General features: G+C 37.5%; 1 protein-coding gene across 1 annotated transcript in view; it reads left to right on the plus strand.

Annotated features, from left to right (window-relative positions):
- The window catches only part of LTK (leukocyte receptor tyrosine kinase), an 80,579-nt gene that overhangs the window by 27,793 nt on the left and 39,834 nt on the right, over positions 1 to 12,952 (plus strand). Inside the window, exons 2-4 of the mRNA XM_065755590.1 lie at positions 7,002 to 7,115; positions 9,255 to 9,410; positions 10,071 to 10,293. Coding sequence (XP_065611662.1) covers positions 7,002 to 7,115; positions 9,255 to 9,410; positions 10,071 to 10,293 — 493 coding nt within the window. The remainder of the gene's footprint in view (positions 1 to 7,001; positions 7,116 to 9,254; positions 9,411 to 10,070; positions 10,294 to 12,952) is intronic.

The following is a 12,952-nucleotide window of genomic DNA, read 5'->3' on the forward strand; positions in this document are numbered from 1 at the left end:
TTTTAAAGCTGGAACCTAAAACAAACATTTCAAAGGTTTGAAAATGAAATAAAATGTTTAAAAGGATCAGATTTGTTATTATTATTATTTTACTTTTTGATTCATTAAACACTTAGGATGTGATGGATGCCCCATCCCTGGGGATTTTTAAGGCAAGGCTGGATCAGGCCCTCAGGACCCTCATCTAGCTGTGGATGTCCCAGTTCATGTCATGGGAGTTGGATCCTTCCAACTTAAAGGATCCTATGATTTATTTATTTTTTATATTTTTAATTGTTTTGGACAGTTTTTCTAAACGTGAGAAGATCTGTATTACCTGTGAGAAAAACACATCCCTCTCTAAATTTATTTTAAATGCTTTTTTTTCCCCATTAATGTATATGGAGGAACAACGGGAGAAAATGAGCCAGCGCCCCAGGAATGGTCGATTTTCAGATGTTAGGCAATATCTCAGACCAATTTAATTCTACTGAGAACAACAGAAGCTTTAGGTCATACAGACAAATCTCTCTTATTCACAACTAACATTGATAAAATCTGTTAACTTTTAGTATCATGTCTGTACGCTAGCAAAAATGGAATGGGTGCCTTTTCTACTAGCAATCACCCTACCCTGAAGAGAGAAGAGAAAGTAAGTAATAGAAATGGTGAAGCAAAATTGAAGCTGCTCTATACAGTTATCGCAAAGGTTCTTGAAAAATCTTTGAATGCTTTAGGTAGTATATATATGCTTCCTGGCAGCTTTAATGGAGGTGAAATTCAATGCAAAATCTCACCCTTATTATCTGTGAGTAAAAAGAAGCTACTACTATAAAAATAGACATATGCATAATGAACAGCTGTGCTATAAAAAAATCTTTCTAAGTTAATGTGACAATATATGCAGGCATGAGTATGCACATGTATACACTACACAATTAGTAGATTAGAAAGATTCAGTAGATGGCATATTTTTAGATTTCAGGAAACATTTTTGGCAAGCTATTTCTCAACTGTAATGAAAATAGTAATTCAGATCTATTTCAGTAGATGTACATGTACACTGAAAACAGTATAACAAATCATAGCTAGCAAGTCACTATTCAAGGGCAATATGCCAAGTAAAGGCAGTAGTATCAAGAAGCGGACCCAAGACATCTATCTTGAGTACATCTAACAGGTAGATTTTGCAAGAAAAATATAGCTAATATGGACAAAATTTTTATGCATGAGTTCTATCTGATAGTTGTTGTGCAGTGGTGACAACCTGTAGTGTCCCACTTAAATGATTTTTTTAAATTATTTATTATATATTATATATTGTTATAAATTATTATATAGAATTTGTTTATTTATTTTTAAGTGCAACTTATAGGTTTTAGTAGAAACAAAATTCTGGAGTTTGAAAGGTTGAGTGCATGCTCTGCAGAGCTCTGGAGAGAATTGGAGAACATGATTCAGGATATAACATCATTCAGGAAAGGAACTGGCCACAGAGTGACTGAAAAGAAAAAGCGAGGAAATGAGAGACAAAGCAACATTTTGTGTAACAAGGGGCAGCCAGGAAGCAGGCATACTGTGAACAGCAGGAAGGAGGGCTACAGGAATTTTATACAACTGTAAATGCCCAATTGTTCTGTACGTCATGGAAACTGAAGATGATCTTTGATATTCCAAATGAGCATTATAGCAGAGAGCTGCTCGGTTCCCAGTTACAAAAAGCTCTTCAGATTGATCCACCTCCCACCCTTCAGCATTGTGCAGTAGAGCAAGAAAGTAGTGCTCTGTGTTCTGTCTTCTGAAGATGGGGTACTGGATAGGATTATAATAGCTGAACAGGTTTTCTGAATTAAATAAGCAAAGAACTACCAGGGATAGTTCAGACCAGCATTAATGGCTCATTTTAGTTCCACAGAATGTAAATAATTCTAGAAATCTTCTCATGGTTCCTAAGAACAGGGATGTCCAAGATACGTTCTTATATGCCATTCATGTTCTGTACATGAAACAATACAGAAAGTAAAATAAAACTAAATAAATACTGTGAGTACTCTGCTAGTCAGGTACGCTGTATAAGACACGGATTTGTCAAACCTCTGTCTATGTTTTCTGAGGAAAACAGGCTGTATGGTTTGACTGGCCTCTAGCTTTTTAGAGGGGAAGCAACATTTTAGATCTGATTTGCTAGACTTGTATGATTGGTATTAAATTAGCAATCAATGTGTAAATAGTGATGAAAAGGTGAAAAATAAAAATAGTTTGTTTAGAATAGAGTCAAAATGTTGAGAACAAAATTAATAAAGGCTCAAAGGAATGAAAGACTTCTATAATTATCTGCCGTTGTGGTGAGGCTGGCTAGTAAAAAGTGGAGCTAAAGCAAGATTACTCATTTCTAAACCTAAGTGCTGATAAGATGAAGTGCCTCTGATCGGGAGGGAGGATTCCTGTGGCTGAAATCAAAGTACAGAAATAGGTTGGGAACAATAGTACATTGCAAAAATGACATTTCCTCTTTCCACAGCCATTACACCAGATAATCTTGAAGGACAAACACAAAATCTAAAATAAATGCTTATGTGCCTGCTGATGACTGCTGTAGAATGCCAAATACAATTTGTGACCTGGATAAAATATTAACTAACCTATTGTGTGTGAGAAAAGAAAATTTTTCTTATTATGTGGGGGTGAAGTCTTCAAACCAAGTAGCGTATTGGAGACTTCCATTCTGCCAGTATGAGATCACCTTGGTGGTTATTGAGTAGATTGCTATATCTGAATGAGAAACACTGTATCACTTATTAGGATATTGTGTTAGACCTATTGTCTGTAAACAAAGAGCTGAGCCAAGAACTAAGTTCAAAAGAAAAGCCAGGTGTTACCGAGGTGGAAGTGATTGAAGCTTGAATACATTTTTCTCTGCAAATGGAATAAAATCTAGAGCAGTCTCATATGTACTCAGATGTAAACATTCAAATAAATGAACTTTACTGCCTAAATAACTTCTGATCTGCTGTATCTGGATACTCCACAAGATGCAAAACTTCCAAAGTTTAAAACAAAGTCACAATATCTCAGTTGAGTGAAAGATTGTAGACAGAAAAATATAGGTAATAATTGAGTTGTCTGTGTGAATGTCTAGAAAGATGCAAACCCATAGCTGAAAGGGAAGGATCTGTTGATATATGAATAATGGTAAAGAAACAAAATGATATTACTTGCATTAAAAATAACTTGGGAAGAAGAAGGTTTAGTGATAGATGGAACTAGCAGTAGAGTTAGGAAGTTCAAAATGGTTTTCAAGGGCATTAGTAGCAATAAGATCTTAGCAACTATATTGATCAGTCATAGATGTGTGATGTGGGGTTATCAATAACAGCGGCAAAAAGGGTTCAGTATGTCTTGTCTAGGAAAGAAAAAAACTACTACTGATGATTAATCATCACATACTAGTGATGAAAGAGTTCCATAACAACATACAGATTTGTGGAAAAGCACTTGTTAAAATGTTCAGTTTGTAAAACAACATACAAGTATTTTGAAAGAACTGGCCAGAGATCTTTAAAAGACGGAAGTGTTGAGGTACTGAAGAAGCTCCAGATAACTGGAGGGAAGTTAATGCTGTATTAGTATTTAAAAAGAATAAGTGGAATATGCTGAGTTTAGTTGTATATATTCATATACTCTCTCCTTTTGTGAAGTATGTGTGAAGACTGCTGCCTTGACATCAGTCTGAGTGAAAATATCGGGACGCTTCATATGAGATCAAAGAACTAGAAAAAAGTTTATAATTGTCAATCAAAACAGCTTATTAAAAAAGATGTTTTGTTGCAATATCATTTTTAAAAGAGTTTACAAGTTTGTTTACAAGTCACGGGATGAATGTAGGACATTCTATTTTCAGCCATGTGCTTACACTGATAACACTTGATATTGATAACTGTATTGATAATCTCCTGCTAACATAACACTGTGATATGAAGCGACAAGTCAGAGTGCAACTTGCCAACAAGGTAAAGAATGGAGATAGAAAGGATGGGAATGCCTTTTCTGAAATGAAATATGCCAGGGAGAGATTCAATCTCACAGTGGACAATCGGCTAAGTGGAATTTTTTTGACTAAGAAGACTGATGAGATTGTATTACAGATAAACAAGGAGATCTCAGGAGAGAGCAGAATGGCCATTCTATATGCATGGGATTAGTGTGCAACAATGTTTGCCTTTGTGCAAGAATCCTGAAAAACTGAGAGGGCTGTAAGATCCCAAGATACTGCTTCTTATGATCAGCTTTGGTGAAACTGCATTTTGTCATATTGGTCCTCTTTTTGAGCACTACAACAGTGTATGTGAGCAGAGTACCGTGAGTGATGAGGTAAGCAAGGCATCAACTGATGAGTAAAGAATGAAGATCTCCAGCAGGCAGCAGGAGATCACAGTGACGTTTTCAAGGTGGGAGGTTAACAGCTTAAAGTTGTAAATACTCATGAAGGAGGAAGAATATTTATTAAATGGAAAGTGGAAGGTTTAGGAGTAATAGTAAAATACTAGGATAGGTAGTAGACATGGAGTCTTGTCTTTGTCTAGTCTGACTTCCTGACAGTCAGATCTATTAGTCTGTACTTGAACTTGTTTCCTAAGAGAAGCAGTGAGAAATATTGAGTTGCCATTTTGATATTGCAAGGGACAAAATGCTAGAAAATGCTCTAAATGAAGTTCCTATTTTGGCAGGAAGATGGCTTAACTGAACTGGAGTTGGCTTCCCATCACAAGTTCTATAAGTATTTTCTGTAGTTTACTTTTCTTCTGCAAAGTAGCATCAGGATTCAGGAAAAATTTCAGCCCTGCAGGTGTCTGAATGCATTTTCTGTAAGATACTGAAAGAAATGGAATTACCTTCTGAGTGCTGGAGGCTTCTGGTTTTACTGTGTTCCATTACAGAAAAAGCAATAGATTTGTGCTACACTGTTAAGAGATCCTATATTTTTGTGGTGACAGTTGAGTATTGTTACATTTATTGTTTCTTCCTGATCATTTTATGTTCCTTAATGGTAGGCTTAACCTATAATCACAGATTTCCTCTCCATCTTTTATTTCCTATCACTTAAATAATTGCCTTTTGCTGATGAAGACAGAGAAGTCATCTAGTTAATACAAAGTGGTCCTTACTATATGTTTAACGTTGTCATTTATGTCATATTAGAATTGCAGAAAAGCATGTATGAGAGGATATTTTGTGGGGTTATTGGAAGCACCTCTGGAGCTCCTAGTTTCACAGAAAAGTGAAGTAATCTTTCTCTTAGTGACAGTATCTGCTAGATCTTTAGTACGGAGAGGCTGAATGAGTGTGAATGTAATTGAAATGTAAATAGACAGGGATTTTACAAAACTGTTTTCCAGATCTCATGCATGTGTTCATTACTGAGCTCTCTTCTGTTTGTTAGAAGCCAGAATTCTTTTGCTGTGAGAAAATAAATGGATGGGTACGGATTTATGAGAACTGCTTTCTTGTGAGAGGAATGGAGGGACAGGCACTGATCCCTGCTCTCTGGTAATAGCAATAGCACCTGGGAAAACGGCATGGAGCTGCATCAGGGAGAGCTGGGCTGGAGGATTAAAAAAGTTCTTCACCAGAGGATGATGAGGTGCTGGCACAGGCTTCCTAGGACTATGATCGTTACACCAAGCTGCTGGAGTTCAAGGAGTGTTTGTACAGCACTCTTGGACATAAAGTTTGAATTTGGGTTATCCTGTGTAAGTCCCTTTCAACTTAGGATATTCTGTCTCTCTATTGATTTGCTGTGGCTTGATAGCTGTTCTAATTGTCTCAGTAGCATGTGAGGACTGACAGACAGCTGTCTTTAGTACTATATATAAAAAAAAAAGGATAGAATTCTCATAATATGAATCATTATGCAACAGTTTGCTCACTGCGGGATGCATGTTGTCATATATAATAAAATAAAAACAGTTGTAGCAGTTTAAAAATAAGGCCAGATATTGCTGGGGGGGAGGGGGGGGGAACACAAACAAAAAAACAACCCTAAACTAAAAGCAGCAATAAACTTAAGAAAATTGAAATATTTTCAAGACCAGATAGTACTGTGTGTTTTCATACAACCACTGTACCAATTAATGCTGTTTGGAATAGCTTAGTTGTTGTCAATGGCACTGTACATTCTCGTCTCAAGTGCAATTATTTGTTTTGAACAATGTTAATCTGATCCAGAGAAACACCTTGGTTTAAAAATAGCTAATGTTAGCATGCTGTATTTAATAATCCCATTGAAGAATTAAGTAGAAAATAATTACTATTGCCTTTCGTATTTTCTGAGATTTTGATCTTTTTTTCCAGTGCAACCAGACTTTAGAACAGAACTCGAAGATTTGATATGAATAAAAATGTGCAAATGTATACATATTGCTGTCATAATATGATCAAATGTCACAGTTATCAATGAAGAGGTTTTTTTAGTTATATGACAAAGGGATTTGTGAGGTAGTGCAATGGAAGTAGATTAATAAGAATTGTATTGAAGAGGTTACATATTACTAGATATCAGATACAAGGAAGTTACCTAATCCCTTTGCAAGTCCCAGCCTTTATACATGGCAATAAGGAAGAAATCTGTTTTCTGGATGTGTGAGTGATGCAAAGGTTTCGTTAACATTAGTTAGTGTGTTTCCAGAATGAAACATACAGTCACTGCAGGCAGCTGTGTGCCTGCTATTCAGCTGTACAGTTGCTACAACACAGCACTACTGGAACACAATGTCTCTTTAGGAGTTTTGTACTGATAAAGAGAAGGATAGATAAAGAATAGCAAAGAACACAATAGTAAATAAAGAATTCTGTTGTAGAAGTGACTATTTTGAAACATTATCAAGATGGTATTCTGTACACTGTAATGAGAGTGGATTGACACAATGAGGCTCTGTTAAATCTGTGTTCATGTTTAACAATATGTGAGTATAGCTTTGTGTAGAAACATCAAATTCTTCCCCGTTGTTTTTGTTTTGTTATAGTTTTTGTCTCCTGTTCCGAATCGCATGAAGTAAACTCTTCTACATCAAATCCACCTGGGAAGTTGTCCCTTGTAAGAAATAGGATGATGTCATTTCTTCAGCCTTCTGAACCAGGTACCGCAAGTTCTTTTCTTCACATTCTCTTTATTTCTGCTTCAAAATCTTGAAGCAAGTGAGATGTTGGCAGTCACAAGGATCCTTCAGAAAGCTGCACCACTGACTTCCTGGCTGGAAATGGCACAATGACTGAGAAAGACCAGTGTAACCTGAATGGAATTCTTCACTTCATTATTGAAATAAAATGCACAACTTAAATGTGCAGCATGTTTCCAGTGTTTTACCACTCTCAAGTGTTTCCTTATGTTCAGATTGGATTTCCTGTTTGTTTGTTTTTTTAATTTGTGCCAATTACCTATTTTTGTGCATTGGACAATAGTGAGAATCGTCTGGCTTTCTCTTCATCCCATTAGATGTTTGTATACGTTGATAAAAAGCCCCCCTGAGCCTTCTCCATGTTGAACAGCACCACTCAGTAAGCTTCTCCTCATGTATGGTCCAGTCCTTCAGCAATATCTGTGAGCCTGTGTTGGACTCATTACAGCAAGTCTGTATCTTGATACAGAGAGGTGGGAGATCACAGCCTGTTCTAAGCCACAGTGATATGCAACTCTGTAACATTCATATTTCTCTAAATTCTATATGCTTGGTGGTGTGTAATCATAGTTATAGTTAAATTTAAAAATCAGGCAAACTTGTCTAATTTGTTGTACTCAGAAAGTGCTTTTTTTCTCATGACAGCTTTCATTACATTTTATTTTTTATTTTTTTCTGAAAGTTTAAGTATGGCAAATCCTCTGGAGCATCTTTTTATTTTCTTCTGTCCCAATTGTGTTGCCTGTGCAACAGCCTATCATTGTTATATTCCTGACCTTAATTCTGTTCTTAATTCCTACCTTCTCTTATTCCATGTAGCAGGGCTACCAAAGAGATAAAACTGTGTCACTTACAAGTCCAAGGTCTGAATACCCTCTGAATGACAGGATCCCAGATATGAATGTTGACTCTTACAGTTTCTCATATGGAGTGTGAGTCCTCAGGTTATTACTGTAATATTATTATTGCTACTGAAAATAAATATTGTGCAAGTTAATATCAGCTTACTGTGTCTATTCAGCTCCATTTTGTGTGGGAGAGCTTTGTACAGCTAACATCTCTTCAGGGAGCTTGTATTAGATTGATGAGAGAACAGTGAATTACTTGTCTGGTTTATAATATGCTGATTATGAAAAATTCTGGCCAGGATGATCTAGTGTTCTCAGTGCTGTGAATGGACTCTGGAGTTGTTAGGAGAGCATTCTTGTTTATCTGGCTGGAGAAAAGCAAAAATACTAGGGGGAAATAAAAAAACCAAATATATAACTTGTATTGATCAACTATTCTGCTTGAGACCTTGGGGCTTCCTTTGATCCTCTCTGTTAAAATGCTAAAACCTTGCAGTTTCAGTATCCTTGCTGCAGTAGGTATTATTCAGAATGTTATGTACTTAGGTTGCTCCAAAATAATGCCTCCAATTTATTTCCTTCAAAACTACAACATGTACAAAGAGCATGGTAACACTATTTGATAGAGCAAGTTCTCAGCTACAAAATGCTATTTTTCAACATACTCAACACCGTTGTCTATGTACTATTGCCAAAGTTGACATGCTATGCTTGTAACAATCTGTGCCAGTGGAGCTGATGCGCAGTTGCTGTCGCCACTACTCAATTGCACTACCCACTGCCTCACTGTGCTCCCATCCACTGTTTGGCCTCCATAACTGTTCAGCAAGTATCAATTAATGTCAGTGTGTGCAATTTTTTCCTCACGGAGGATTTCAATTACACACTTTTGCTTCTATGTCAGATGCCATTTTGTCAGACTGCCACTCTGCTGCCATCTATCATACAGCAATAAAATGTAACAGAATATTGGTGGAAAGGTTCAACCTCTACTGCCATACTACCAACATCCCCATCTGACTTTATCAAAAATTTGCAGAATTGTTACTCTTAGGTGTGTTCCTTCACCTGCTCTGGAAGAGATTCTTTGTTGTTATTGCATAAGACAGCTTTCCCTTTTCCCTTCTCCCTTCTAGCCTTTCATTTCTTGAGAGAGACTGTATACACTGTAGGCCTGCTCATTTATGTCCCTGAATAGACTTGCTACTTGAACTGGAGAAAATATCAATGAAAACTTTGCTTCTCCTGACAGAAATCTCTTGTATCATCGGCTCAAGCTGCTCATGGATGACGTCTACAGACAGTTTTGGAAATCCAGACTGGGTGTTATCTTCAGTCAGTGTCCTGGTGTCTCAGGAGAGGCAGCAGCTGCTTCTAGAAAACAGCTCCTCCCAAGGAGGTGTTGGAGGTAGGCAGAGTTACAGTTTCACCTCAGTGGACGTTGGCTTTCTCCCAGCAGCAGTAATAACTGTGGGCAGCAGCAATAGGAGTTGGCAGACTGAGACCTCAGTCACATATATTCAAAAAATACTGCCATATGCTGATTCTGGTGTGCAACTATTAGATGCATTGTAAGTGCCCAAGAGAATCTGTCACTGGCAGCCTTATAATTTATATTATCCTTATATGTACTGCCTTCTTTGTGTATGAGTGTACTCTGTATCCAGCCAGCTCATTTATATACTCCTTTTGTTTCTCCATGTTTTAGCATTAGCTGCTTCTGCTTACACATAGATTTTTGTTGGGAAATTCTATCCTTTACAAGCCAGGTCTGGCTCCTCATGTCTGCTGGCTGACTTGAGAAGTCTTTGGCTTTTTTATTTATTTATTTTTTGAACATATTCACTCTGCTCTGTTCAGTTTCTTCTCATTCCTTCTATCACTTCTCTATGTATTTCCCTCCTTCACTATAGTATCCTTTCTTTTCTTTCTTATATTTATACTTATTTTGTGCATAGTCCTCTGCTTTCTTCTTGAGATTTTTCTTCAAACCTCTTATCCATTTTCTTATTATAGCTCTTCCATCCACAATGTGTCCTTCTTTTTCTCTTTTTTTTTATTCTCACAGGAGACATTTTCCTTCTGAACACAAGTAGGCTGCCAGATAGATGCAAGTTCAGCCTGCATAGCCCAATCCTGCCTTGGAGCGTGGACTCTTGTTTGCTGGAACTAGCCATATATTCACAGGATACTGTTCCTCTCCTCCAGAGGTTCACAGTTGAAATCAGATACGTGGACACAAACAGAAATATAATAATTCCTCTGAAAGCTGGCCATGAAGAGGATGCTGGGTAAGATGATCAATTTGCAGCTCTTTAGGCTTTAAATTGCAGGGTAGGGTGGAGTACCTCTGGGAAACTATTTTTCAATGTCTTTTATCTCCTTGAGATTATTGCTTCTGATAGAGCAAAAAATAAAAGTAGAACTGTCAGGACTGAGTTGTGCAGCTTCCTGACAGGATGTCTTTAACAGACACAGGTTGTATGTGCCCCGTTTGCAAAGAGCACATGTTATTAGGAGTCATTCTTTCTCCCTCACATTCAGGAGAGTCAAAAGTGGCTGAATCGCTCACTGACACTAGGACTACAGAATTTAAAATTCACTCAGTCCAAAGGCTGTGTTGACAAAATGACTGATATCTAAGCATTGAAGGGGGTTTAGTCAGATTTTGAGATAGGGCGATCTCTGCCTCTTTTGTAATTTCTTCTTTCTGCCTGCTATGTTCAGGAGCACCCTCTTTTGTTTTATCTGTAGAGTTCAGAGAGTGGAAAAGCAAAGGCTAGAGGTGAGAAGAGATGAAGGAAAAAAAAAAAGAAGTGAATTGCAGCAATCCTGGATCTTGTCCTGTATTTTCTACTCTTTGATCTTTCCCACATTTATTTTTTTTATTCCTGCATGAAGCTGAATGCAGTGAGAAGAAATGGGTAAAGGGAATGATTCAAAACAGGAAAAGGAGAAAGGTCCACATGTCATCTGATTTTGCCATTTTCCATGTGCTTGCTTTTTCCTTTGCTGCAATCTGTCTTGTAAGAGCCTGGGTCAGGCACACAACAGAGCTTTTTATTTCCGTCACCTGACTGACTCCCATGGATAACTTAAGCAATAGATCCCAGTGCTTGTTTTCTTTTAATTCTTTGGCACTTCTCAGGCTGCCATGTAGATCTTCAGCCAAGACTTCTGGTCAGCCAAAGACAGCAGAGTTTTACTAAGAAAACTTACTTTACTTCAGATCCATCTCTCACTTCTGCTCTTAGCTATTGCTCACTTCCTTCCCAACTACTCCTTCCTGTTCCTTTTGCCATTTTCACAAGGAATCTGTTACAGTTTCTGGGATAAGTTTCTAACATCCTTTTTCACCTGCTTTAAGTATTTGACAAGCCTCTACTTGCCTAAGCAACTGCAGCCACAGTTCCCCAAAATTAACTCATGAAATACTTTTTGAGGTACCTACCTGCCCAGAACACACTTTGATCACAAACAGTGTAGCATTTCTGAGATGAACCATAGTCATAGTTTAAGAGCTTATTTGAGCACTATAAAACAATTCTACATAAAATTACTGTTGAAATTGCTGTCTGAAAGTGATGACATTTACACAGCTTGGAATGGAGCTTGTGTCACTGGGAACTGGTATGACTTAGTGAAATGAAGTACTGGTAAGCACTTTAGTTTTAAGAAGTTAAAGGTGGACTCCTAAATCAAATAGAAAGGAAGGAAGAAGCACAAAATAGAGTTAGGAACAATTTTAGGTCAAATGTCCTTACTTTATCCCATCTTTGTGGAACAACTCTTTAAAATCTCTGCACAGTTTCAGAAAAAAATGTATGTGTAGGCAGAACAAAATTTATTTCTACACAGTGTTTGAGCTGCTTCTTATTAGACATATACTCTGAAATAAGCAGTCTTTATTTGACTAAGTTTTAAACAGTACTGGTTGTTAAGAACAGAGACCATCTTGGAACATTCCCACTTTCCAGAGGGAGTAGAAGATATACAAGTTTTCATGTGTTATCCAGTCACTGCTGCATAATTTGTATAATAAAAGGAAGATTATGAGGAAGTGACCTATGCCTATATGTAGTACATATTTTAATCTTTCATTGCTACTGAGAGATTATCTTGAAGTCAGAGTAAAAACAAAAAACAAAAACCAAAACAAAAAAAACAAAATTACCAAGAAATAGAAAGAAGGCTGGGTATCACTTTTTCAGATAAAAGAAAGCTAGGTATCACTTTTTCAGATAATCAGTCCAGAAAATCCTGCTTCAGTCCTCTCTGTCATCCCTTAATTCCAAAATCAAGCTATGCTTCATCATGAATTCCAGCTACAATAAGTCACTTCACTGAACTGTGCCCTTTCTGGTCCTAGAAGTCTTCTGCTGATTGTGTTTCCTCCTTTAGGGTCCATCAGCTACACAGTTCTCAAAAGGTTAGAGGTATGTCACTCATAAGAGAAAGTTGTCCCAACCACCTCACTAGTTGACTCATAGATAGATTCATAGATAAATTAGGTTGGAAAGGACCTACAAGATCACCTAGTCCAACCATCCTCCTATCACTATCCCTACCCAACTACTAAATCAAATCCCTTAGCACCTCATCTAAACGCTTCTTGAACAGCGCTAGGGATGGTGCCTCAACCACCTCCCTAGGCAGGCCATTCCAGTGCCTGACCACTCTTTCAGAGAAAAAATGTTTCCTCAAATCTAATCTAAATCTTCCCCGGCGCAACTTGTGGCCATTCTCTCTCATTCTGTCATTATTTATCAGGGAGAAGAGGCCTACCCCCTCCTCACCACAACCCCTCTTCAGGAAGTGGTAGAGTGCAATAAGGTCTCCTCTGAGCCTCCTCTTCTCCAGACTAAACAATCCCAGCTCCCTCAGCCGCTCCTCATAAGACCACTAAGTAGTTTTATTGATAGTATTGAAGCTGCCACACATTTTTTGTGA

The sequence above is a fragment of the Cyrtonyx montezumae genome, unplaced genomic scaffold (assembly GCF_038088225.1).
Source record: "Cyrtonyx montezumae isolate F1298 unplaced genomic scaffold, pur_monq_1.0 scaffold_10, whole genome shotgun sequence".
Lineage (NCBI taxonomy): Eukaryota > Metazoa > Chordata > Aves > Galliformes > Odontophoridae > Cyrtonyx > Cyrtonyx montezumae.